General features: G+C 40.9%; 1 protein-coding gene across 5 annotated transcripts in view; it reads right to left on the reverse strand.

The window, feature by feature from the left end:
• Window positions 1–13,469: 13,469 nt before the first annotated feature.
• The window catches only part of POSTN (periostin), a 67,102-nt gene continuing 53,100 nt past the window's right edge, over window positions 13,470–27,471 (reverse strand). For 2 of the 5 annotated variants that reach the window (XM_056561946.1, XM_056561948.1), the window contains 6 exons: window positions 26,468–26,566; window positions 24,303–24,398; window positions 21,615–21,698; window positions 20,011–20,091; window positions 18,110–18,154; window positions 13,470–14,267 (listed from right to left, as the gene is read on the reverse strand). In XM_056561946.1, coding sequence (XP_056417921.1) covers window positions 14,224–14,267; window positions 18,110–18,154; window positions 20,011–20,091; window positions 21,615–21,698; window positions 24,303–24,398; window positions 26,468–26,566 — 449 coding nt within the window. In that variant the 3' untranslated portion in view covers window positions 13,470–14,223. Of the gene's footprint in view, window positions 14,268–14,856; window positions 14,892–18,109; window positions 18,155–20,010; window positions 20,092–21,614; window positions 21,699–24,302; window positions 24,399–26,467; window positions 26,567–27,471 lie in introns of all 5 variants that reach the window. The other 3 variants (XM_056561947.1, XM_056561950.1, XM_056561949.1) reach the window with 3 other exon arrangements.

Consider the following 27,471-nt stretch of genomic DNA (forward strand, 5'->3'; position numbering starts at 1 on the left):
TGCTTGTCCTCAGTGTCCGGGAGCCCTGCTTGTCCTCAGTGTACAGTGCCCTGCTTGTCCTCAGTGTCTGGGAGCCCTGCCTGTCCTCAGTGTCCAGAGCCCTGCTTGTCCTCAGTGTCCAGAGCCCTGCTTGTCCTCACTGTCTGGGAGCCCTGCTTGTCCTCACTGTCCAGGAGCCCTGCTTTTTCTCAGTGTCCGGGAGCTCTGCTTGTCCTCACAGCCCGGGAGCCCTACTTGTCCTCAGTGTCCGGGAGCCCTGCTTGTCCTCACTGTCCGCTAGCCCTGCTTGTCCTCAGTGTCCGGGAGCCCTGCTTGTCCTCACTGTCCAGGAGCCCTGCTTTTTCTCAGTGTCCGGGAGCCCTGCTTGTCCTCAGTGCCCGGGAGCCCTACTTGTCCTCAGTGTCCGGGAGCCCTGCTTGTCCTCACTGTCCGCTAGTCCTGCTTGTCCTCAGTGTCCGGGAGCCCTGCTTGTCCTCAGTGTTCGGGAGCCCTGCTTGTCCTCAGTGTACAGAGCCCTGCTTGTCCTCAGTGTGCCGAGCCCTGCTTGCTCTCAGTGTGCCGAGCCCTGCTTGTCCTCAGTGTGCCGAGCCCTGCTTGTCCTCAGTGTACCGAGCCCTGCTTGTCCTCAGTGTCCGGGAGCCATGCTTGTCCTCAGTGTCCAGAGCCCTGCTTGTCCTCACTGTCCGGGAGCCCTGCTTGTCCTCACTGTCCAGGAGCCCTGCTTGTCCTCACTGTCCGAGAGCCCTGCTTATCCTTAGTGCCCGGGAGCCCTGCTTGTCCTCAGTGTCCGGGAGCCCTGCTTGTCCTCAGTGTCCGGGAGCCCTGCTTGTCCTCAGTGTCCGGGAGCCCTGCTTGTCCTCACTGTCCGCTAGCCCTGCTTGTCCTCAGTGTCTGGGAGCCCTGCTTGTCCTCAGTGTAAAGAGCCCTGCTTGTCCTCAGTGTGCCGAGCCCTGCTTGTCCTCAGTGTCCGGGAGCCCTGCTTGTCCTCAGTGTCTGGGAGCCCTGCTTGTCCTCAGTGTCCGGAAGCCCTGCTTGTCCTCAGTGTCTGGGAGCCCTGCTTGTCCTCAGTGTGCAGAGTCCTGCTTGTCCTCAGTGTCCAGGAGCCCTGCTTGTCCTCAGTGTCCGGGAGCCCTGCTTGTCCTCAGTGTCCGGGAGCCCTGCTTGTCCTCAGTGTGCAGAGCCCTGCTTGTCCTCAGTGTACAGAGCCCTGTTTGTTGTCAGTGTATGGAGCCCTCTCAGTGCACAGAGCCCTGCTGAAGTGCCCTGATCTCTCTGCCGGCTTTCTCAGTCGACATCTGCATGTACCTAAAAACAGGCTAGCCTTTTCCAGGTGGGTGGCTTATGAATTGTACAGTTGTATGCATCTTCTACATGCCTTTCACCGTTCCCTACGAGATTGCACAGTCTGACATATAAGTTGTGTATGTGAAATATAACTTATATCTCTGACTGTGCCGTCATATAGGGGGCGGTGAAAGGCAGGTAGAAGATGGAGTAGGCTTCCCAGCAGCACAGAGTATTTCTGGCAGGGACTGTAGTTAGGCAGACAGTCTGACTCACTACAGTTCTCGCCAGAAATATTCTGTGCTGCTGTGCTAATTCTGTAATAAATCTAAGAGGCCTCAGCCTCACCCAAGCAAGAGGCAAAAAGGTAAAGTGTGTGTGTGCAGAGTCCTGCTTGTCCTCAGTGTCCGGGAGCCATGCTTGTCCTCAGTGTCCGGGAGCCCTGCTTGTTGTCAGTGTCCGGGAGCCCTGCTTGTTGTCAGTGTCCGGGAGCCCTGCTTGTCCTCAGTGTCCGGGAGCCCTGCATGTCCTCAGTGTACAGTGCCCTGCTTCTCCTCAGTGTCCGGGAGGCCTGCTTGTCCTCAGTGTACAGTGCCCTGCTTGTCCTCAGTGTCTGGGAGCCCTGCCTGTCCTCAGTGTCCAGAGCCATTCTTGTCCTCAGTGTCCAGAGCCCTGCTTGTCCTCACTGTCTGGGAGCCCTGCTTGTCCTCACTTTTCAGGAGCCCTGCTTTTTCTCACTGTCTGGGAGCCCTGCTTGTCCTCAGTGCCCGGGAGCCCTGCTTGTCCTCAGTGTCCGGGAGCCCTGCTTGTCCTCACTGTCCGCTAGCCCTGCTTGTCCTCAGTGTCCGGGAGCCCTGCTTGTCCTCAGTGTCCGGGAGCCCTGCTTGTCCTCAGTGTACAGAGCCCTGCTTGTCCTCAGTGTGCCAAGCCCTGCTTGTTCTCAGTGTGCCGAGCCCTGCTTGTCCTCAGTGTGCCGAGCCCTGCTTGTCCTCAGTGTACCGAGCCCTGCTTGTCCTCAGTGTCCGGGAGCCATGCTTGTCCTAAGTGTCCGGGAGCCCTGCTTGTCCTCACTGTCCGGGAGCCCTGCTTGTCCTCACTGTCCAGGAGCCCTGCTTGTCCTCACTGTCCGAGAGCCCTGCTTGTCCTTAGTGCCCGGGAGCCGTGCTTGTCCTCAGTGTCCAGGAGCCCAGCTTGTCCTCAGTGTCCGGGAGCCCTGCTTGTCCTCACTGTCCGCTAGCCCTGCTTGTCCTCAGTGTCTGGGAGCCCTGCTTGTCCTCAGTGTCCGGGAGCCCTGCTTGTCCTCAGTGTACAGAGCCCTGCTTGTCCTCAGTGTGCCGAGCCCTGCTTGTCGTCAGTGTGCCGAGCCCTGCTTGTCCTCAGTGTGCCGAGCCTTGCTTGTCCTCAGTGTTCGGGAGCCCTGCTTGTCCTCAGTGTCTGGGAGCCCTGCTTGTCCTCAGTGTCTGGGAGCCCTGCTTGTCCTCAGTGTCCGGGAGCCCTGCTTGTCCTCTGTGTCTGGGAGCCCTGCTTGTCCTCAGTGTGCCGAGTCCTGCTTGTCCTCAGTGTCTGGGAGCCCTGCTTGTCCTCAGTGTCTGGAAGCCCTGCTTGTCCTCAGTGTCCGGGAGCCCTGCTTGTCCTCAGTGTCTGGGAGCCCTGCTTGTCCTCAGTGTTCGGAAGCCCTGCTTGTCCTCAGTGTCTGGGAGCCCTGCTTGTCCTCAGTGTGCAGAGTCCTGCTTGTCCTCAGTGTCCGGGAGCCCTGCTTGTCCTCAGTGTGCAGAGCCCTGCTTGTCCTCAGTGTCCAGGAGCCCTGCTTGTCCTCAGTGTCCGGGAGCCCTGCTTGTTCTCAGTGTCCGGGAGCCCTGCTTGTCCTCAGTGTGCAGAGCCCTGCTTGTCCTCAGTGTACAGAGCCCTGTTTGTTGTCAGTGTATGGAGCCCTCTCAGTGCACAGAGCCCTGCTGAAGTGCCCTGATCTCTCTGCCGGCTTTCTCAGTCGACATCTGCATGTACCTAAAAACAGGCTAGCCTGGCCAGGTGGGTGGCTTATGAATTGTACAGTTGTATGCATCTTCTACATGCCTTTCACCGTTCCCTACGAGATTGCACAGTCTGACATATAAGTTGTGTATGTGAAATATAACTTATATCTCTGACTGTGCCGTCATAAAGGGGGCGGTGAAAGGCAGGTAGAAGATGGAGTAGGCTTCCCAGCAGCACAGAGTATTTCTGGCAGGGACTGTAGTTAGGCAGACAGTCTGACTCACTACAGTTCTCGCCAGAAATATTCTGTGCTGCTGTGCTAATTCTGTAATAAATCTAAGAGGCCTCCACCCAAGCAAGAGGCAAAAAGGTAAAGTGTGTGTGTGCAGAGTCCTGCTTGTCCTCAGTGTCCGGGAGCCCTGCTTGTCCTCAGTGTCCGGGAGCCCTGCTTGTTGTCAGTGTCCGGGAGCCCTGCTTGTCGTCAGTGTCCGGGAGCCCTGCTTGTTCTCAGTGTCCGGGAGCCCTGCATGTCCTCAGTGTACAGTGCCCTGCTTCTCCTCAGTGTCCGGGAGGCCTGCTTGTCCTCAGTGTACAGTGCCCTGCTTGTCCTCAGTGTCTGGGAGCCCTGCCTGTCCTCAGTGTCCAGAGCCCTGCTTGTCTTCAGTGTCCAGAGCCCTGCTTGTCCTCACTGTCTGGGAGCCCTGCTTGTCCTCACTGTCCAGGAGCCCTGCTTTTTCTCACTGTCCGGGAGACCTGCTTGTCCTCAGTGCCCGGGAGCCCTGCTTGTCCTCAGTGTCCGGGAGCCCTGCTTGTCCTCACTGTCCGCTAGCCCTGCTTGTCCTCAGTGTCCGGGAGCCCTGCTTGTCCTCAGTGTCCGGGAGCCCTGCTTGTCCTCAGTGTACAGAGCCCTGCTTGTCCTCAGTGTGCCGAGCCCTGCTTGTCCTCAGTGTGCCGAGCCCTGCTTGTCCTCAGTGTGCCGAGCCCTGCTTGTCCTCAGTGTCCGGGAGCCCTGCTTGTCCTCAGTGTCCGGGAGCCCTGCTGGTCCTCAGTGTCCGGGAGCCCTGCTTGTCCTCAGTGTACAGAGCCCTGCTTGTCCTCAGTGTACCGAGCCCTGCTTGTCCTCATTGTCCAGAGCCCTTATTGTCCTCAGTGTGCAGAGCCCTGCTTGTCCTCAGTGTGCAGAGCAGTGCTTATCCTCTGTGTATGGAGCCCTGCTTGTCCTCAGTGTCCGGGAGCCATGCTTGTCCTCAATGTCTGGGAGCCCTGCTTGTCTTCAGTGTCTGGGAGCCCTGCTTGTTCTCAGTGTCTGGAAGCCCTGCTTGTCCTCAGTGTCCGGGAGCCCTGCTTGTCCTCAGTGTCCGGGAGCCCTGCTTGTCCTCAGTGTGCAGATCCCTGCTTGTCCTCAGTGTCCGGGAGCCCTGCTTGTCCTCAGTGTCCGGGAGCCCTGCTTGTCCTCAGTATCCAGGAGCCCTGCTTGTCCTCAGTGTGCAGAGCCCTGCTTGTCCTCAGTGTACAGAGCCCTGCTTGGTTTCAGTGTATGGAGCCCTCTCAGTGCACAGAACCCTGCTGAAGTGCCCTGATGTCTCTGCCGGCTTTCTCAGTCGACATCTGCATGTACCTAAAAACAGGCTAGCCTGGCCAGGTGGGTGGCTTATGAATTGTACAGTTGTATGCATCTTCTACATGCCTTTCACCATTCCCTACAAGATGGCACAGTCTGACATATAAGTTGTGTATGTGAAATATAACTTATATCTCTGACTGTGCCGTCATGTAGGGGGCGGTGAAAGGCAGGTAGAAGATGGAGTAGGCTTCCCAGCAGCACAGAGTATTTCTGGCAGGGACTGTAGTTATGCAGACAGTCTGACTCACTACAGTTCTCGCCAGAAATATTCTGTGCTGCTGTGCTAATTCTGTAATAAATCTAAGAGGCCTCAGCCTCACCCAAGCAAGAGGCAAAAAAGGTAAAGTGTGTGGCTTATAAATGAACTAGTTGCTATTTCCTACCTGCCTTTCACCGCTCACTATACGATGTCACAGTCAGAGATATGAGTTATAAACAGTATCTGACTGTGCCATCATGTAGTGAGCGGTGAAAGGCAGGTACTCAGGTGGAAAACTTTTTTTTTTTTAAATCAACTGGTGCCAGAAAGTTAAACAGATATGTAAATTATTCAAACAGTGAGATAGCAAGGGGTGGGGGGGGGGGGGGGGAGAGAGCACACAAAAGGCAAACTACACCTGTCCTGGATGTCAGCACGGCCTCAGCAAACCAACTCTATGTCTCCTGCGGGTTGCACATACACAAAGTATGAAGTATCAATAGTAGCAGACAACAGAGCACGTACGTGCACTCACCGCTCAATGGAGACCGTTGCATGTAGAAGTCCGGTAACGGGAAGCTGGATCACAGCATCAGCGCAGGTAGAATGATGCTCGGAGGCTACGCCAGCAGTTTCACACATAACTGAGTGCTTCTTCTGCCCTCACGCACTTGAGGCCGGAAGAAGCACGCATGTACGTGCAAAACTGCTGGCGTAGCCTCCGAGCGCCATTCTACCTGCGCTGATGCTGTGATCCAGCTTCCCGTTACCGGACTTCTACACACAAATGGTCTCCACTGAGCGGTGAGTGCACGTACGTGCACGTATGCTCTGTTATTTGCTAGATATCTAAATTATTTCTATTCAAATTTTATAATCCTTCCAGTACTTATTAGCAGCTATGTACTACAGAACAAATTATTTTCTATTTGGGATTTCTTTTCTGTCAAGACCACAGTGTTCTCTGTTGACACATCTGTCCATTTTAGGAACTGTCCAGGGCAGGAGAAAATCCCCATAGCAAACATATGCTGCTCTGGACATTTCCCAAAATGAACAGAGGTGTCAGCAGAGAGCACTGTGGTCGTGACAGAAAAGAAATCCCAAATAGAAGAGAATTTCTTCTGTAGTATACAGCAGCTAATAGGTACTGGAAGGATTAAGAATTTTTAATAGAAGTAATTTACAAATCTGTTTAACTTTCTTAAAAAAAAACAGGAGCCAAGTTGGACTGGGTATCACAGACAGAGATCCCAAGTTGGCACAAAAAGGAGGAGTTCAGTGTTTTAAGGCACTTGGTGTAGTTAAGGTGATTGGCATTGCCATCCCTCAAAGTACCTCATAGCCTCAAGCGCACTGTATCCCCTATTCCTTTCTATGGCAAATATTCATATACATACTGGGCTGGAATAGGGGCAGGGCAGAGGTAGGGCCAGGGGTGGAGTCTTACTGGGGGCCCTTGATTTATTTGGTCCGGGGGCCCTGAGTGGTGTCAGTCTGCCCCTACTTCCACCCATGATTGACAGCTCTTCTTGTATATACTCCCATATACTCTCACAAATGTCTTCCTGGCTTGGTCAATGGGGGAGATTTATCAAAACCTGTGCAGAGTAAAAGTTGACTAGTTGCTCATAGCAGCCAATCAAATCACTTCTTTAATTTTTCGGTGGCCTTTTCTAAAATGAAAGAAGCGAGCTGATTGGTTGCTATGGGCAACTGGTCAACATTTACTCTGCACAGGTTTTAATAAATCTTGAGTGTGTAAGAGCAGCCTTTTCTAGCCAGATTCACAGTTGTGCCATTTTTTTTTAGATGTTATTGTATCCATTCTGACTGTTACTTTTTTCTTTATTTCATTATTGTCAACCCATATTTCTTAAAGTGCTCTTAATCTTCAAGGTGCTGCTTTGCCAGGAAACTTATAAGTGGTTGGACCTGTTGTATATAAGTGCAGTTATATTACAATCACTACCAAATGTTTTTCTCAGATGACAGTATACAGACCCCAAACCTTGACTCTATCCAGGCTGCTTTAAATTTAGGGAAATCCAATGTTATTAGATAATAGAGGAAAAAGGTGATTTTCTTAAATGCATTTATAGTGAAACAGATCTATTTCAGTTTTTGCTAATGCACCCTCACCATATTAATTGTATCTTTCTCACTCTTTTTACAGCATTCTCAGTTAAATCTAAGGCTATGTTCACACAGTTTTTGAGTCTCATTTTAAGCTGAAAATGACTACACAAATATACCAAAAGCATTGGCTCAAAAGGAGGCTCACAAAACAGTATGTGAACATAGCCTTACAGTTAATGTCCCCAGGAGGAATGGTTTGTTGTTATGTTAATGTAGTGAAAATTGTGTCAGGGTTAAATTCCTATGGAAAATAGAAGTCTGTTTTCATTTAATGTAAATCAGATTCCACATACATCTCAAAGTTGTAAAAAATATAAATCTATATATTTCATTTTTATCTTTGGAAAGTAAGTTTACCAGAAAAAGAGGACACGTGGAAGGGAGTATAATTCATGGATATGACTGCTTAGGGTTTGTTTGAAGTCTGTTACCATATGAAACAAATAGGCTGATACATATCTGGTTCTTTTTATATTTAAGATACATTGAAGCAGTGAAAAATGTTGCAGGTTATCAGGGTTCTTGCCACTTCACTCCCTCTGCTACGTTCTTCTCAGTACCTCACCTCTCATTCATAAACAAGCAGCTCCTTGTTTCCCTAGCTACCCGCTAATCACCAGCCACTTCCCTGCTGGGCTCTGGCTATTTAACCTGCTACAAATCAGACTGTCTCTGCCTCTGTTCCTAATTCCCAAGTGTGTTCTTGTATCCCTGATTTAAATTCTATGTATGACCCTGGCCTGGCTGAGAACCCCTTTGGTTCTTAATGCTGGTTCAAACTTCTGACTATGGTGCTTTCAAGTATCCTGGCCCCTGGCTATATGTTTGACCCTGGACTCCTCTATTGTTTGTTATTTTTGTATTTTTATAAATTTAATAAAGGTGTGATTTGAACTGAGCTATCATCTCCTTCTGGTTTTGTGATTCCTGACACAGGTTTAGATACCCTTTACATGTTGATAATAAAATGGAAGAATTACACATTGCAACCAGTCAATGGTCCAGATTTATCAATCTGTATATTTGATTTGCTCATAGTAACCAACCTTTGCTCAGCTTTCATGTTACCAGAGCATTTTGATAAATAAAAGCTGAGCTCTGAGGGCAAAGCATACACATTTCTTCCTTATGGACATGTTTCTACCTTTGGGTCACTTAACCATGAAGACAAAGTAATGAACCAAACTAAAGCTGTTAGTAGAGTGGACCATTTTTGTCTTTTGGTAAGTTTGTCCCCATATCATAATAGGTGGTAACATTTTTCACCGTGATGTCACTTCTTCAGACAGTATATAAAAAATAAAAAAAGGAAGCCTCCGTAGCTGGAGGCGGAACGCGTGGGGTCAGCTTCTCCCTGCTTTGGATGTGAGGAGTCCCGGTAGCAGCACTTTAGCACTGAGCCTGACAGCCAGACTTGATGGACATACAGGACTTTTCTCAGGTCATAGTATTGCACTTTACATTGGTCAGACTTATTATATGCACTGAGATTTTGTTTTTTTGCACCTTATATTGGTCAGATTTATATGCACTGAGATTCACATATATTTTTCATTACACTGACATTGGTTAGGCTGCTAGGCGTTTTATATATTATATTTACATTTGCCAGGTGCTACTTATTGGTACAATCTTTAGAATTTGCTGCATAGATTGGTTTGTGTTTCATTGGTCCAGGACTGGTTTACATCTTAGGGTTATGTGTAGCCACTGCAGGGTGGGCGTAGTAGGATTATATTCCTCCGCTTTTGAATTATGTGTTTTTAATTGTTTTTAATTGTATGTACTCATCTGTCTGTTTTGTGATAAATAAATATTCATATATATTTTTTGGAACATATTGAATATTTGTGGAGTGCAATTTATATATGGCTGCTAGCTTTCTCTCTTCTTCTACTTCTTCAGTCAGAGCCTTGTTTGCAGGTTAGAAATAGGAAATTATAATATATATATATATATATATATATATATATATATATATATATATAAACCTGTGCAGAGGTAAAGTTGACCAGTGGCCCTTTATTGTGCATTGGTAAAGCTAGCAATCCCCATTTATTTTTGGCGTACAATCTCTTCATCACAGCTCTGCCCCACCTGAGGTTGGGTTATGAGGTAGGGATTACCTCTCTTATTTCAAAAACATGGCTTTCTATAAATTGGCCCTGGTGACTGAGTTAAGCAAATTCTAGTGGCTTGGAAATCCCTTTGCAGACAGGGACTGATATGAGTTTTGACCGTTTATACAGTGCCATTGAATATGTAAAAAGCTATTAAACAAAAATAAATGATAGCGAATTCCAATTTAATATGACATGCATTTTTTTATGTCAAATTATTTAAATAAGAATGTTCTACCTGGAATTTTCTGAACATTTTAACCCCTTAAGGACTTAGGACGTACCTGTACGTCCTGAGCCCGCTCCCGGTGTTAAAACGGGGTCATGCCGTGACTCCGCATCACACCGGGTCGGTCCCGGCTGCTAATCATAGCTGGGACCCTGGGCTAACAGCGTGCGGCACCGATCGTTGTGCCGCACGCTGTTAACCCTTCAGACGCGGCGATCAAATTTGACCGCCGCGTCTGAAAACAAAAGTAGACGCTTCCCGGCAGCTCAGTCGGGCTGATTGGAACATCGCAATAAAATCGCGATGTTCCAATCAGCTGGGACGCAGGCGGAGGTCTCCTTACCTGTGTCTGCGGCGTCCAATTGGGGTTTGATTGCTCCAAGCCTGAACTACAGGCTTGAGTAATCGAGCCCCTATCTCGCTGATCCGTGCAGAGCTATGGCTCTCTAGGGATCAGCATAGGAGATCAGTGTGTGCAGTGCTAAGTGCTTTCTGATGACACGTGTCTCGGGAAACGCCCGGTTTAGAAGCAAATCCCCAAAGCAAACCTCTTCTAAACTGGGCATTTCCGAGACACGTGTCATCAGAGAGCACTTAGACAGAAAAGAACAACCTTAACTTCAGAAGCTCATAAGTACTGAAAGGATTAAGATTTTTTAATAGAAGTAATTTACAAATCTGTTCAACTTTCTGGAGCCAGTTGATATATAAAAAAAGTTTTTTCCTGGATAACCCCTTTAAGTACCTTAGTACAAACTATCACTTTGTTTATGTGTATTATTATTATTGCTATGATCTAAATTATTGTTATTATTATTATTAATCATTTATATATTTCTTTTCTTAAAGTTACATATATAACGATATGATATGATTACATCACATGATACTAATAGGACTACTAAGAATCTATTAGATGCCTTTCTCTGCAATGGACAAAGGGTGTGCCGAAATGCACGTTGGAGTGGTGTCATCCTTCTGCCCCACAATACCTTTTTGATTGGTTTGTGTTATATTTTATTATTTGGTTTAGGTGTACACTCTTATTGCTTTTGAGTATTGTTTGGGCTACTCACACACTTGTTCCTGAGGTATGACCTACTTATGCGCATTGATTGTTTCACATATATTGTATGTATAGAGCAAGGGAAGCCGCCATTTCTTTCCCCCCCCCTGCAGTGGTACTTCTCTTGTATGTGTGTTTATCTCCCATAATAAAATTTACCTTTTTGTTTATACTTATTAAGTGACTCTGTTGTTTTATTTATTTTTTGGTCTTTCATGGCAGAATTTAGAAATAATGTTCTGATATGATTTTCCATAGAAACTATTCCCAGAACCAGTACAAAACTGGTAGTGCTTCCACCTTCTTCAGCAGTGCCAATGCCCTGTTTAAACATATATTTCATAAAGAGCAATTCCAATAAATGCTCTAAAGTTTCTTCCTAGTTTAAACATTTAAGCATTAAATGGGTATTCCAGAAAAAAAAATGTATATCAACTGGCTCCAGAAAGTTAAACACATTTGTAAATTACTTCTATTAAAAAATCTTATCAGCTGCTGAAGTTGAGTTGTTCTTTTCTGTCCAGCAACAGTGCTCTCTGCTGACATCTCTGCTTGTCTCAGGAACTGCACAGAGTAGAAGAGGTTTGCTGTGGGGATTTGCTTCTTCTCTGGACAGTTCCCAAAACAGGTGTCATCAGAGAGCACTTAAACAGAAAAGAACAATTCAACTTCAGCAGCTCATAAGTACTGAACGGATTAAGATTTTTTAATAGAGGTAATTTACAAATCTGTTTAACTTTTTGGAGCACGTTGATACATTAAAAAAAGTTTTTTCCTGGATAACTCCTTTAAATATTTGCTTTCTTCAAAGTAGGCATCTGGAAAACTAAGTCAGAAAACAAAATAAAAAATGTACTTCTAGGAAAGGGTGTTTGCAGTAATTTTGTGCAGAGTGGAAAGAGGAAGAAGAGCTGAGCAGCGTCCAGCACATAACAGTGCTCCGAGCATTATCCTTACAGTGCTATTTACATTTGATGTGATGTGATGGAAAATGCCTTGTTGATATCATAGGTCAGAGCAGGATAGGAAGACTGGTTCAAGATGACAGCAAGGCAACAGTAATTCAATTAACCACTGGTTACAACCAGTGTATGCAGAATTTCATCTATGAATGCTCAAGATATAAAACCTTGAAGCAGATGGGCTACAGCAGCGAGACCAAACCGGGGGCCACCCCTGTCAGCTAAGAAAAGATTATTGAAGCTAGTATTCACACAGACTCACCAAAATTGAACAATGTGAGTGAGTCTTGATTCCAGCTGCAACATTCAGGTGGCAGGGTCAGAATTTAGAGTAAACAACTTGAAAGCATGGCTCCATCTTGCCTTGTATAACAGGTTTAGGCTGTTGGTGGTGGTGTAAAGGTGTGAAGGATATTTTCTTGGCACACTTTGGGTACTTGAACATGGTTTAAACAGGACAGCCTACCTAAGTATTGTCACTGACCATGTCCATCCCTTTATGACCACAGTGGACCCATCTTCTGGTGACTACTTCCAGCAGGATAATGCACCATGTCACAACCCTCAAATAATCTCAAACTAGTTTCTTGAATATGACAATAAGTTCACTGTACTCCAATGGTCTCCACAGTCACCAGAACTCAATCCAATAGATCACCTTAGGGATGTGTTGTATCGGGAGATTAGCATCATGGATGTGCAGCTGACAAATCTACAGCAACTGTGTGATGTCATCATTTCTAGATTGACCACAATCTTTGAGGAATATTTCCAGCACCTTTATAGAAAGTATGCCATGAAGGCAAAAAGGAGTCAAACTGGGTTAAACTCAAGGCTTCAAATATTTAATCAGTCAACTGTGGACCTAGTTTATGAACTAACAAATGTGGAGAGGTGTACCCGAAAAATGGCTGCTATGCAACATGCCTCCTTCCATATACATGCCTCTATCCACATGCAAGGTCCATAATTGATCAACATGTACATTGGCCAGTGGATTCTCATGGTTAAAGCGGTATTCCAGGATTTTTTATTCATTTGACTATGCTACAGGAGCTGTAAAGTTAGTGTAATTCATAATATAGTGTCTGTACCTGTGTGTGATGATGGTCTCACAATTCTTATGTGATTTATTTATTTTTAGCAGCATACAGAATTACTCAGGTCTCTGGATTTTCCAGGTTGCAGTGTGGCGAGACATGACATCACTAGTTAACTGTGCAAAGGGAGCCTGTCTGCTTCAATGGGTGGAGCGAACTCCAACAGGAAATACCTAGTTCCCAAAAAGATAACCTGGCAGGTATGTACTAAAATCACCTTATGGTGGATAACCCCTACAACTCTTGTGGAATTGAATGCGTGTCATGAATTGTGACAATATATGATTAAGCATTATGAAGACAATGCTTGGACTGCTTTGGTATTACTTCTTCTGGATATACTAGTTTACCTACTCTACCACTGAGCATCCATTAAACGATTATGCCAATCTTTTAGGGATATTATAATATCAAGTGTAACCGTGTGTTATCCCCCACTCGTTTACATGACAATCTTATACTCTGATAATGAGAACAATGCTACAGATTAGATTTTGTCATAAACATAAAATAGCATACACAAAGTTAATTTTCAACCACATTTTTTTTATTAAGTATTTGTTTAAGAAACAGAGGTATACAGGCACACCCAACAACTTTTGAAAGCCTTTAAATAGAACCTATTGTTCTAAACCAAAGCTTTAGCATGTGAAAGAGTATTTTTTCTGTTTGTAAAAATTACATAAGAAATGACCAAGTTTTTACTTTTGCCAATGCTAAAACATCATGGCATGTGGAGAGCAAGCAATAGCTGCAAACTAACAAGAAAACATCAGCTGTGATGTCGCACTTCCCTGACGTACGTATATTTGTCTTTCACATTCTAAAACCATATTTAATTTAATTCAGTTTTGCTTGAAAGAAAAGGCACAGGAATGTAAGGTAAACACTTCTTCCCTAGCAGACGTAGTTGCATTGCAACATCTGATTAAAAATAAACACAGAAGCAAATGACTCTATCATTTTCAGCATACAAAACCAGAGTTATAAAAATGGCATAATTTACAAATAAACCCAAAGGAGTTAGTACCAAAGACTAGCTGGGCAGGTTTTGATGAAAAAATAAACAATGTTCTGATAAAAAAAAATAAAAAATAAAAAATGAAAGGAAAGGAAAAAATAAAAGCACCAATTTATCCAATTTATTTAAAGTGTCCGAAACACAAACAATTCAAAGTTCCTCTAAGATTTGGTGGTTCTCTATTGAGGAAGTGGTATAGAACTGTTCTTTACTATAAAGCACATCCCAACTTATTGTATATAAGAGAGGGCAACGTAATATAAACAATCCTTTTCTTTAATACATTCAGCGTTTTTTTTTTTGTTTTTTTCTTAACTTTGTACAAATTACCCTCTTAAGAAGACTTAAAACAAAAAGAATGTATTTGTTTGCAGGAAGACAATTTGTGCAAGAGGTACGATAGTCCAGATGACTCCTATTTCAACGTAGCATATATCTTATCACTTTCTCAGAGTAGATCCTCAGTAATTATTTTTTTTTTAATTAACAGTTACTGGTGACAGATTTAGGATTTATGACTTCTTCTTAGCTTTCTTCTGATTGGTTGACCTGTCAAAGAGAAATGTCTTTAATTTAAGATGAAAACCAACATTCTGTCTCATTTTGATGACTCGTGCAATGTTATCCATCACCAATGTTAACATGGAAAGACTGTATACAACAGTCAGCTATGAAATCGGCAGATATCAGGGAAAAGGAAGTTTCTGTGGCCTTCTTCCATTTCCATTTAAAGAACAATATTACTAGAGTTTAACATTTGAGTTCACAGACATCATTATCTAGTCTCATTGAATGTTTTTGCTTGTTAAATTTAGAGTTTTTAAAACTTCTAAAACTAAAGTTATTTGAAACTAATTTGAAACCATGTAATAAATATTTTGATGTTCCCATTTTTTATTTATTTCAGCCTTGATTTAATGTAATTGCAGGGAGTATATGTACCTCCAGTAAGGACACTAGCGGCCATTGAGTTTTGGTTAAAATAAATAATATATTGTATAGATGTATTACATACAAATATTATACTTGATTTTCTCATTAACTCAATGTTTTCATTTACAGTATATTATATGGCAGATACAGCACACACACATAGACATGAGGTTACGGCATTAGCATAGCATTAGTAAAGCTCTACCTTACTGCAGCAATTTCAAGCGAGTGCAAATTAGCCTAAAATAAAAAAGCAAAAGTTCAACAAGTGTTCTTCCCAAATTTCCCATGAATTTAGTGTAATCAGATTAACAAATTCAAGCTTCTGGGCCAGAAAAAAAACAAGGCCCAACCCCCACCTACCATTTTCCATTTTATGATGCCAGTGTCTTCCTGTTTCTGAGCCCCCTCGAGTGTTGCCCTTGAATATAATGTTTGAATGGAACAGATGCTACTTATGAAGTTAGTGAAAAGTGGAAGTCATACCTTAAAGAATAAATCCCATGCCGATAAGAACAGAAGTAGAGAAAATCCTGCGCATAGGGGATTAGTTTTAGATCACAGGGGGTCCAAGCACTGTGGGCCCCCAGCGATCTCCTGTACGGAGCCCCGGATCTTCCACAGAGTGGTATGTCATGACCCCCGCCATACATCTCTATGGAAGAGCTGAAGATAGCTGAACAGCTCTCCCATAGAGATACATGGAGGGGGTTGTAGCCCCCGTTTCAGGCAGGGGTCAACATCGCCACTCTGTGGAAGAGCCTGGGCTCCGTACCGAGGACCGGGTGGGGGGGGATGTCGGGGCACATTGCTGGGATCTTACGTGATCCAAAACTTATCTCCTATCCTGTGTAGAGGGTATGTTTTTCTGTACTTATTGGCATAAGACTTCTCTTTTAAATGTTTATTACAAAGGACAAACCTATCAACCTTCCTGTACATCATGTCTTACTTATTATAGAGTGATTGGTTGTTTGACAGGGTTAAGTATTCTATAGATTTGCAAGATTATGGAGGCAGCCAAAATCTCTCAAGCCTCAGGAGGAGGAGCTGAATTGTGTCCTTCACCTATTGGCCATTGTGTAATTCTGTGTTATCTATCCGAAGTAGTGTTTTCCAAATAGAGTGTCTCCAGTTGTTGTAAAATTTCATCTCCTATCATGCCCAGACAGCCATTGGAGGTAGCCATAATTTATTAAGACTCAGGAGGAGGAACTGAATTGTGTCAATTGCCTATTGGCAATTGTGTAATCCTGTGTTATCTGCCTAAAGCTGTGCTTTCCAAACTGAGTGTTTGTAAATTACATTTCCGAGCATGTACGGAAAGCCTTTGGAGGTAGTCATCATCTCCCAAGCCTCAAGAAGACAAGCTGAATTGTGTCAATTACCTACTGGTAATTGTGTAATCCTGTATTGTTATTTTACAACAGCTGGAGATACACTGTTTGGAAAACGCTAACCCAAAGCTTCATTGTAATCCTGTGTGTTATAAAAATGAAATGACTGCTGAGAGGGGATCTCTAAACAACAGGAGTTGTCAGACTATAGTGAAGGCATAGTAGTCAGTGTGAAATCTTATAAGCTTCTTGAAAATGTTAAAAGCAGAATTGCAGCACAAATCAAGATGTTATAGTGGCAACCAAGCTATGAGCCCATGCAAAAAACATTCTAGATTTGCACTATAAATATTTAAAAGTTATTCCAACAATGAAATGTTTTTACAATAGAGGGTGTGCATTAAAAATAAAAAAGAAAGCATATTCACTTGCCCTGATTCCCTGCAAATACTGTTCTGACCGCATCAAGTTTCTCTGCTTCCTGCTTCCTCTGATGTGTCAATGCTGAAGAAAATATCCAGTCAGCCAATCACAGGCCACAGTGGGGGCCCGCCTCAACCAGTGATTGGTAGAACAGGAATTTCCTTCAGGGTCAACATGTCAAAGGAAGCAAGGAGCAGCAAGGACCAAGCACCATCCTAATGTCACTTGCAGGGGTAATGGTAGTTTTTAAAGCATACCCTCTCCATTGTAAAAAAAAAAAAATAATAATAATTGATGGAAAAATCCTTTAAGAAGAATTCCAGTTTGACAAAAATCTGTTAACATACATGCATAACCTGTTCTCTAATGTAAAGTTAATAACAAGTCTGTTTAGCTTTTTTTTTTTTTGCTATATCTGTTTCTGGAAAAAGCGGCTGTTGAATCCGATATGGCGACCGCTCAACAACATGGATTTGAATCCTAATGAAAGTACCTACCTTCAAACCTACACAGTGATGAGTAATAACAAAAATCACTATAACTGACTTGATTAAAACATTTTTAAATAAAATAACTTTGAAAATAACAGAAGAGGTCAGATAAAGGACTACGATTTATTTTTGTGCGCCTGCAGAACCATGAAATAAATATTAACTCTACTCTACAAACCATCTATTTTAGAAGAAACCGATGCTCCAGGAATATAAAATTGCAGCTGATTGAGAACACATTGAGCCGATGACTAATAGTGATCACTTTATAATAAAGCATTTTAAAGTTCCAGTAGATGTTGCCCAGAGGCTCCTGTTCTGATATTTTTTTGCATCTTTATTCATTATGAATATTGCTCTCTTATTCCACATTAGAGCTATCTGTAATTAATTTAGTGGGAGATTTATCAAAACCTGTCCAGAGGAAAAGTTGCTTATATCAACCAATCAGATCACTTCTTACATTTCTGAAAAGGCCTCTGAAAAATGAAAGAAGCGATCTGATTGGTTGCTATGGGCAACTCAGCAACTTTTCCACTGGGCAGATATATCTCCCCCGTTGTCTTTAATAAACAGCTGCACTGTCACAATAGTAATTATGGATATAGTATATTTTATAAAACTCAATATACCCTTAATGATTTCCAACATGTATTTCACAATATCTATCTATCTATCTATCTTTCTATCTGTCTGTCTGTCTGTCTATCTATGTTTCTCACATATATCTTTCTATCTATCTATTAATATTTGCATAAAGGTTTGATCATGTCATAGTATTTATCTTAAGAAGGTGACTAGGTGGCCAAAACAGCCTCTTGTTCTGCATAAGAACTGTCGAAGCAAATTCCCATTACAAACCTATCCTGCTCTGGACAGTTCCTGAGACAGACAGAGGTGTCAGCAGAGAGCACTGTTGTCAGACAAAAAAGAACAACTCAACTTCAGCAGCTGATAAGTACTGGTAGGATTAAGATTTTTTTTAATAGAAGTAATTTAATAATCTGTTTCACTTTCTGGAGCCAGTTGATAAATAAAATTAAAAATGCTCATCAGGTTTTGAGAACAGGAACACATGTGATGGGTGGTAATCCTGAAGTATATTCACAATTTGACCCCATTTTCAGGTACTTTTGGTTTTTTAATAAAAGCATAAAAAGAGAATGTTTTAATGATTGATAACCCAATAAATAAATATGTAATATACCTTGTACTCTTCTGACGCCAGACTGTATTCTTCTGACCTGGGGCTCTAAGCAGGTAAAACAAACAAGTAAATCTCATTAGATACAATAGTGGTTGTTGGAAATAAAAGTTTTAGAATCATCTCTCAACCTTGCAATTCAAACTTATTGTGCTGGTTGTCTTTTAATAAAGGAGGAAATCTGAGATCCTGGAAGGTAAGTGAAGCATAAAGGTAAGACCCACTACAATATGTTATTTGTATTCTAATCTTCTAATCTGTCTGATTTAGTGCTTATTTTTATTTCACATAAAGAAAAAACTATTCTGAAGCTTCTTTTCTTAGAACTCTGAATTATGCCATTCATCTGTTATTCTTTTTAGAAATGTATAAACTGGGTGACAACTGGGTGTAATTATTCCTAGTGTAAATGCCAGGTATTCCTACTCAACAGTGTTTGACTAATTAGAGACAAGTGGGAAGATAATGGGCCTCATTTACTAAGAGTTTTGGGTTTTTACTAGTGGGAAAAGTTGTTTCAGACCTGCAGGATTCCTCTCTATTTACTATTGGGAAAAGTCAGGAACATTTTCTGACCAGCTTTTTCTAGGTCCATATTTCCAGCCATTTACCCACAGGATTTTCTGTGAATTCAATAGTAAATCGGTCGGGTTGTGAAACCACACCCCCTTTCTTGCTGACCACGCCCCCTTTTCGTCTTTTCGCAGTGCAATGTCGGGTTTGTTGGATTTTTCAGGCGCACACCGTCGCAAACGCGCAGACTGGCGCAGACATGTCTCAGACACTCTGCACCAAAATAACCAGACAAAAATCTATCGGTTTCAGCTTAGTAAATGAGGCTCAATGTCTGTTTGCCAATTCATTAATACATTTGCTAGAGGAATAACAGAGCAACAGCATATTCAGCACAAAAACATAATGTGCTAGAATTCTTATTTTACGAGGAATGCTTTTAAAAACTTAACATAATCTAGATTGGTCAATATAGTTTCAATTTGCCAAAATCCACTCCACATCCATGAGATACCAATTACTATATAATAATAATTTATAGTTTTAATTATAATGTAATTTGTATATACTTTGGTACTTCTATTCTCAAATCAAATGTCTCGTACATAATAAAAATCTTCATTTAACAGATATGCAAAATAACCATAAAAATACTAACAGTATGCATTACAAAGTAAGCAACAGTTTGCAATTCAAGTGCCGTAATATGGATTTTTCAATGATCAATACAATTTTACCCTTCAGAGAGTTGTAGTTAAGATACCTTTTTAGGGTCTATTCACACATACAGTATTCTGCGCAGATTTGATGCGCAGGATTTAAAGTTATGTTCAGTCATTCAGATTACATTGAACTCTACAGCAGAAAATCCTGTGCATCAAATTTGCGCATAATACTGTACGTGTGAATAGACCCTTAAGATTTGATTAGTATTTTTTTTTCAGTTGTGTTAAAAAATATTTAAACAAAAAAAAAAAGTTAAATGTTAAAGATTTAGATAATTGAGTTATGTTTCTTACCATAACACCAAATACATGCGAAGAGGATTAAGGGGAGAAATGAATATTTGTTTTTGTCTTTATATACTGATTATTGTTTTTGATTTGTTTTTCTATTTGTTCTATTAGTGCATCCACATTTGACCCAATAAGTACTATCAACCTTCCAAGAACTTAAACAAATCTTCATTGTCCCCTTTGTTAGTTTTTTTTTTTTTTGTAAGACTAAATTAAAATTGAACTTGAATTTGGATTTTGACCTTTTTTTTAAAATTTTGATATAAATTGTGGTATAACATGAATTTAGTCTTAAAAAAAAATAGCACTAGATAGCTTACCATCACCAACAAATTCCTGTTAAGTGATATTAGTTGCCCAGTTGCACTCACTAACCTCCCTGGAGAAGCCTTTTCAGCTCGTCATCATCCAGTATTTGTGAATCACCTTCAATGAACTTGGATACCCTGGTGACCTCTGATAGGATACATGTTTATGGCATAAATTGTCAGGAATGGGTTCAGAAAACAGATACTTTAATAAGCCCAAAAAATCTAAAATTCTGAGTTGGGCTGTAGAAAATATCTGTATGTATAGCACTCATGTCACCACTGGGTGGGGAGACTCCTAGTAATATAGGCAGCACATATGAATGTCTTATCATGATATTAGAACACCAATAAGAGCATTATGATAATAGATTCCCAATTCCTTACCCATATTAAATAAACTGTGATAGAAAAGAAACACATGACCATTCTACAGTATTTATCCATGAATATTAACCTACTATGTGTGCTATTCACCTCCTGCTGAAAAAATGCAGTGAAGTATCAATAGATCAACATTTTTATATAAAAGCATTGAATTAAAGGTTATGGACACCATTGTATTCAACCTCTCTTTGTACACTTGCTTCCTAAATGCTAAATTAAGCCACTTTATAAAAAGTTGTCATTGAAAGTTTTCTACCATTTTACTGTTGTGAAGACTGTGCAATTTCTTTACATAGCAGGTTGTGCTTCTGCTTTTGACATGGATCTGACAACATACTGCTCCTGATTGTGTTTGATCTCTCTGCTTTACTCTGCTCTCCGAGAAGTATAGATGCCATCAGGATAGAGGAGAAAGTTGTACAAACCAGATTTGAGTGTGGATAGGAACAAAAACATCCAAGCCTTGAGAGAGGGCGGAAAACATAGGCTGTATGTTTTCAATTTGTAGACAGGGAGGAGAGAGAGAGTGAATCAGATAGGCTGCGTAACTTTGCAAAGTAACAAGGGGAGCAAGAGAGGCATCAGTACAGAGGAGAAGAGATTCCTCATAGGTTGTAGAAGGGTAAAGCACAGACTAGAGAAGGCAGAAACATCTTGATCACTAAACCTATATTCAGGGTGTACTGTATTACTGGAACGGACAGGTCTGAAATTTCAGCCTGAAACTTACAACATATGTTAGTTAATTTTTAATATGTTTTAACAATGGACATAATAGATTTAACATTTTCAATTGCAAAACAATATTTTTAGATGCAGCTTTTGCAGATAACTGCTGAATCTTGAGATTACAAAAATTCACTGAGTCAGATTTGTTTGTAATTTCCTCTATATTCTAGTGTTTTACAGAATTTCACACTGTAGCCAATAACATTTTCCTCCTTATAGTAGAAAATAATATGTGGACATTTATATAATTGATATAATTTGATTCTGGCTATTGATTTACTGGACTACCCCCTCTGGCCTATGGCTACATTAAACAAAGTCTGTGAGTCAGTTTTCCTCTTTCCCAACAGAGATCCTTAAACTAAAAAACTATTTAACAGAAGACTTTTTCCTGTTGCCCATAAATAAATCACACATTATCTTTGTGTCCTGACTACTTTGTAAAAAATAAAAAATTAAATATTATTCAGTTAAAATACACAAATAAAACTTTGTAATATATAAGTTGTATTGCCCTTTTTACAATAAATGATGAATATTGTTACTTAAGCTCACCTTCTTCTAACCGCCTTGTAAGTTCAGCATCGTCAAAGTCAGATCCAAGACCGGTAGAAACACGAGTGAATTTAATTTCAGGACCTATGAAACATATGCAAAATATAAAAATAAATAAATAATAAAAATAAAACCTTTTTTGGTGCATTACAGTAAACTATTTCTCCAGAACCATAGCAAAAAAATAAACATTATATTTCAGGGGATTATGTTTAGATAGTAGTTGGGAGGAAAGCAAGAAAGAATGAAGTATATTGCTCGCCATTTTCTTGGTGATATATACTTCTTTAAACTGTGAAACTGTGAATTGGAAAGTAATTTTTTGGGTTAAACTTAAGAGTAGCTGGTGTTGCTAAAGGTGTTTAATCTACAAAGAAAAGGGAGGGAAAAGAACTTCTGAGATCTCCTCATTTCACTTTACCTCCTTGGATCACTTTAGTCACTTGAGTTTCGCCTTCCTTTACCAGTTTAAAATTTGGCTCACCTTCAGTCACTCTAGTGACCTTAGTAATTCTAGGTTCTAACAAATTTTATTATAGAAAAAAAACAACAGAAATTTGTATTTGAAATGCTTTGTGCTTGGATCAGGAAAAATAATTGCAATTTGAAAGGAATATGAAAAAGAATATGTTGGTCAGAAATGAAGCTATTAGATTTTCATTTGGCAGATGTCCATTTGGAGAACTTAAAGTTCTGGGCTATCATGCTTTCATTTTAATACAAAATATTTTTTACCATTAAATATGTAGTATTACATTTAGAAATGGAAATAAAGTAAATAACTCATAAATAAATAAAAATAAAGAAAGGCAAAAGTCATTTATTTCGAACATTAAATCCTTGGATCACTTTAGTTAGTTGTATTTCACCCTCCTTTACCAGCTTAAAATTTGGCACACCTTCAATCACCCTAGTGATCTTAGTAATTGTAGGCTCTAATAAATTTAATTAAAAGCAAAGTACAAAAGTGAGTTTTTTTTCTGGATATCAGATATTAGGAAAATAAAAACAACAGAAAAATAATAGGCAATAAGAATATAGTTTGAGATATAGGGTGCACTTGTCTTATACATCTATATTAGTTGCTAGATCTTACCATCTGTTCTGTGCCCCGACATCAGGCACAACATCCTCAGCTCCCTGTCTCCTCTGACACTGTGAGTGTCCTTCTGTAACTAGGATTGGCTAATCCAGTAAGCTAGAGAGCAGGGGCACCGAGCCAATAACACTCTGCCCTTGCGTTCAATGGGCTCACAGCTTTTGCCATTCAATACTGGCATCTGCCTTAGGCAGATACTTATGATTTTTCTATTTGAGCCCACCTCTTTGATCTGTTTTATCTTCCCACCTGTGTTGCTGAACCTTTATGTTGCTGAACCTTTATGTTGCTGAACCTCAAACCTAGTTTGAGTTATATTTCTCTTTCTTTAGTCTGTAATCTCCCTTTCACAAAATGCAGGATTCAGAATGGACCATGGCGGTTTGGGTTGTCATTATCAGTAGGCAGTGACAAAGGATTGGGGACAGATTAGGGCTTTACATTTCTCCCTCTGTCATTACTAGTGTTGAGCGTGAATATTCAAAATGCAAATTTATCGGCACTTCGAGATTTCGTGAATATTTAGAATATAGTGACATATATTTGTAGTGACTAATATTCGTTTATTTATTTTAAAAAAATGTTTTTTGTTAGATGAATTTATGTGAGTTTATGAGAATATTAATGCAAATATCGGCACCGCCAGACTAGACACTCAGCCCTCCCTTCTTTTAGGTGAAAGATATAATTTAGCATGCATACTATGAGAATTTCATTAGGAATTTTTGCATGGAAAAAGAAAAGAGCATAGCGAATATACGAATGTCGCGAACATAGGACAAATATTCGTACATATATTCGCGAAATATTGCAAATTTGAATATGGCCCCTGTCGCACATCACTAGTCATTACAGATAATGTTAATTTATCTATGATAGATATGATGATTTACATGGATACATTCATTGGGTCTCCTATTTACCTCACCCTAACCCTGATGAGTGCCCAGGTTTACCTACTGCTCACACATCCACCTAAATGTACTGTAGTTACAAAAGAATGCTGGATTTTTTTAAATATAAGAGTTGTGTTACAGCTATGGTTGCTGTATAGTTATAGTATAGTATCTTAAGCACTGCTTCCTTTAATCCTAATATAGGGTATTATGTCAATTCAATAAGGCCTCCCTTGTGACCATACATGTTATACTTGGCTACCTACATGTCCTATTGGATATTCCACACTGTAACCAAAAACTTAGTTAGGTCACTGACAAATATGTATAAATTATACATTGTTATTATCGCACGCGCTCTACTGAAGCGAAAGTTGCCAAAGTGAAATGTTATCTAGAGTTCATGCAACAAGAGAATCTGTGGGATGAAACCACATAGTAAGTATAAGTGAAAGTAATCTAGCCTTTGTTATATCTGTAACAAATTCACAATATGACACTGGATGACACTAACAGAGACTGATATAATAAGGATTGTCTTGGCCACTTAAAAATTTATGGGCATTACATTTTGCATAGACCTAAAAAATGTAAAATATAGGAAAAACAGATGTGGTTTTTAACATATATCAATTACTGAAATAAGTAACAGACAATACATTAACTGCTCATAAATACAAAATACATCATCACCTTGAATGACTTTGGTTAGTCTTGTCTCTCCTTCTTTAATCAGACTGAATTCGGGGTTGCCTTCTACAACTCTAGTGACTTTGGTAATAGAGGGCTCTGAAATGATAGTTATATAAAAATAATGCTAAAGTCCATAGACATTATAATGATGCTTTTTTTAAATAGTCGAATACTGTAATGTACAAGTCACACTTTATATTAGAAGATTGAGACACACGCCTAAGCCTGTGTTTCTGAGTTGAATATTGCCTTTATTTTTGGTTGTAATAAATTTTTGGATGCTATCTTCCTCTGTTTGCTTCATTCCGCGGCCGACTTGGTGCATGGGCGAAGCTTCCCGTCGTCACAGCTGCTGCTTCTCTACTGGATCCTGCTGCTAACAAACAGCAGCGGGGACGTCAAGAAGCTCCGCCCGTGCACCAAGTTGGCCACAGAACGAAAGATACAGAGGAAGAAAGCAGGAGAATGGGAGCAAGAAACAGGATCAGGTAAGTATGGTTGTCATCAGTGTCACCTGCACTACCGGTCTATACCGGCAGGTTAGAGCAGGGGACACTGATGACAGATTTTCTTTAAGAGCCTTTATTGATAAAAAATAACCAAGAGCTACTAGGAGATGTAAGACTACAGAAAGGAATATGCATGATGTCATATCCAGTTATATTTACACAAGGTGACTTTTATCGGATTTGGATCTCATGAAAGCTTTAGTGCCATGACCACTAGCCATTACAGCCAGATAGTGTGTGACCATCAGTGTTTCTCTAAGCTGTGTGCTCTGAAATGGAATACATTAAAACATTTAAGGAGCTTTACAAGCCTGATCAAATCTACACCTGTCTATAGGGTTTAGAATGTTTAACTCCATAATTTCTAGAGCATACAGCTAAGAGGGATCAAATTCCAAAGACACAAAAAGTAAGCAAAGTATTCTGGCATTTTGTATCTTAGAAATTTGATCTGCCAATTTAGCTCATGGAGCAGAACAGCTGAATCATATCCTACTAAGATTAAATCATACATTATGTTGATTGAAAGAATGCTAAAATGATGCACAAATATATAATCTACTCCCTTCAGAATATTTTATTTTCAATAAAATCAGTTAAACAATATTTTCACAGAAGCAAATATTTCCTTTCCCTATTCTTCCCATTACTGAGCTTAGAGCAAACTTTCACTCAAAATGGGAAAATATGTCTTTTTATTCAATAGACAAACAACTTTACAGCTATAACTGTTTATCCCTAGTTATGAAACAGATGTATCTGTCTCTTGCAGCAACTCCAGCCCCTCCTGCTCAGCTGAAGCATCATCCATTGTCGTGATTATGCCTGGGCCAATCAGGAGGAGTGGTTGACCAGTCAATTGTCTCCGGTCTAAGTGACCACACCATCCTGAGCTGGTCTATTTTAGCTGCACTCTACTTCCAGACATTTGCCTGGGGTAAAAGATTGTTCCTTGTCCCTGGCTATTGGTTCTTGCTATATCCTGTCTACCTATATATTTCCTATCCTTGATCCCTGACTCCTTTATTGCTTACTATATAAGTACTGTGACACTCTCTTCACTAGCGACTTGGCTTGTTTGACTCTGAGTATAAGCTTGTGTGGGATTTCCATGTCTTTGTTTTGTGCCCTGACTTGTTCTTTGACTTTTGCACCCCAAAATTCAGGGACTTCATTTAGGGATGCACTTACATCATATTGCCCACTGTGACATCATATTGATGGTTCTACTTTAGAAAACCTATTCATTACACCAGTGGTCCCCAACCCAGTCCTCAAGGCCTACTAACATTTGGGGTTTTTCAGTTACTCCATTGGGGGCCTTAAAGACTGGGTCGGGGATCTTCCTACCACTCCTAAAATCTTTTTCTCAGGCATTTACAGCCCACAATATTTTGGGTTAACAAAAAAAAAAGAGCCACAATATGTCTTAAAAAAGTATTTAAATAAATTCTAAAAAAAAAAACTGATCAAAAATGGACCAGATGACTAAAACTTTCTTAAGTTTTCTTTTTTTTTTTAATGGCCATCCTTTAAAGTTGGAAATATGGTGCAAAATACTGTGTATAAACATAGCCTCAGAATAGGTATTGGATGCACATGTGTATAGTTTGCATTATGTTTACATGCCTTTAGTATTAATATAAATTTGTTTACCTCCTTGGATAACTCTAGTTATCCGGGTTTCACCTCCTGGAATTACTCTGACCTCTGGTTGTCCTTCAATAACTTTAGTCACTCTAGTGATGGATGTTTCTAGAATTATAAAAGAAAAATGTGCATTATTTGAGCTCTGCAAAAAAGTAGGCATTTACTGTAAGCACAGTGAAGCCATTTAATAATATCAAGTACTGGTACTACATGAATTTAGCAGTTCACCTATAGCCAAAACATACTGGATTTGTAATGAGAGCCAGGAAGTGTTCCAAGTTAAACATCAATCTCACACATTTTGGGATGAAGTGTATAATTTAAAGCTATTTTCCAGTCTGATCCAAAACACAGGCAGCCTTAAGCCTTACTCAGCTTTTACAGGTTTTCCACATCCAATTTGCTGCTAAACATTTTTTTTTTTCTAAATGCCGTTCTTAGTTCACATTCAAACTGTATAAGCCTACCTGGCAAATGCCGGTGACCTCTTTTAAATGTGTTCTTTCACAAAAATTAGCTGTTGGAACACTTGGGAACCGATTCCACCACAATACAACAAAGGAGCAGCATCTCAGGAATTATTCTTGCTACCAGTCAGACATCCCTTAACAGGCACAGTACCACAGTGACGATTGCATAATATCATGTACTGTATAATGTGTCAATGCTTTGTGTGGCACACTTAGAAGGTGCATGATTGAATAGTATGGGTATAACCAATAGTCTATTATAAGTCAGCATGTTGCACCTCATGGAACCATGTACTGACACCCTAAAGAAGCCTCATCTGGGTGTAATTGTAATACAAGGTAGATACCACCTTGCCTGGAGGAAAGTCTCTCTTATTCTCAGATGCAGTTTTCTACATTTTAACCTCTTCTTTTTTGTTCTCCACTTTCCTCAACCTCCACTTCATTTTCTTTCCCCTATATTCTCTTTTGCATAAATTGCTATTATGGGGTTTGGCACCATGTGTCATTTACATGACCTAAAGCAACTAGCAGCTTTCA

The sequence above is a fragment of the Hyla sarda genome, chromosome 2 (genome assembly GCF_029499605.1).
Source record: "Hyla sarda isolate aHylSar1 chromosome 2, aHylSar1.hap1, whole genome shotgun sequence".
Lineage (NCBI taxonomy): Eukaryota > Metazoa > Chordata > Amphibia > Anura > Hylidae > Hyla > Hyla sarda.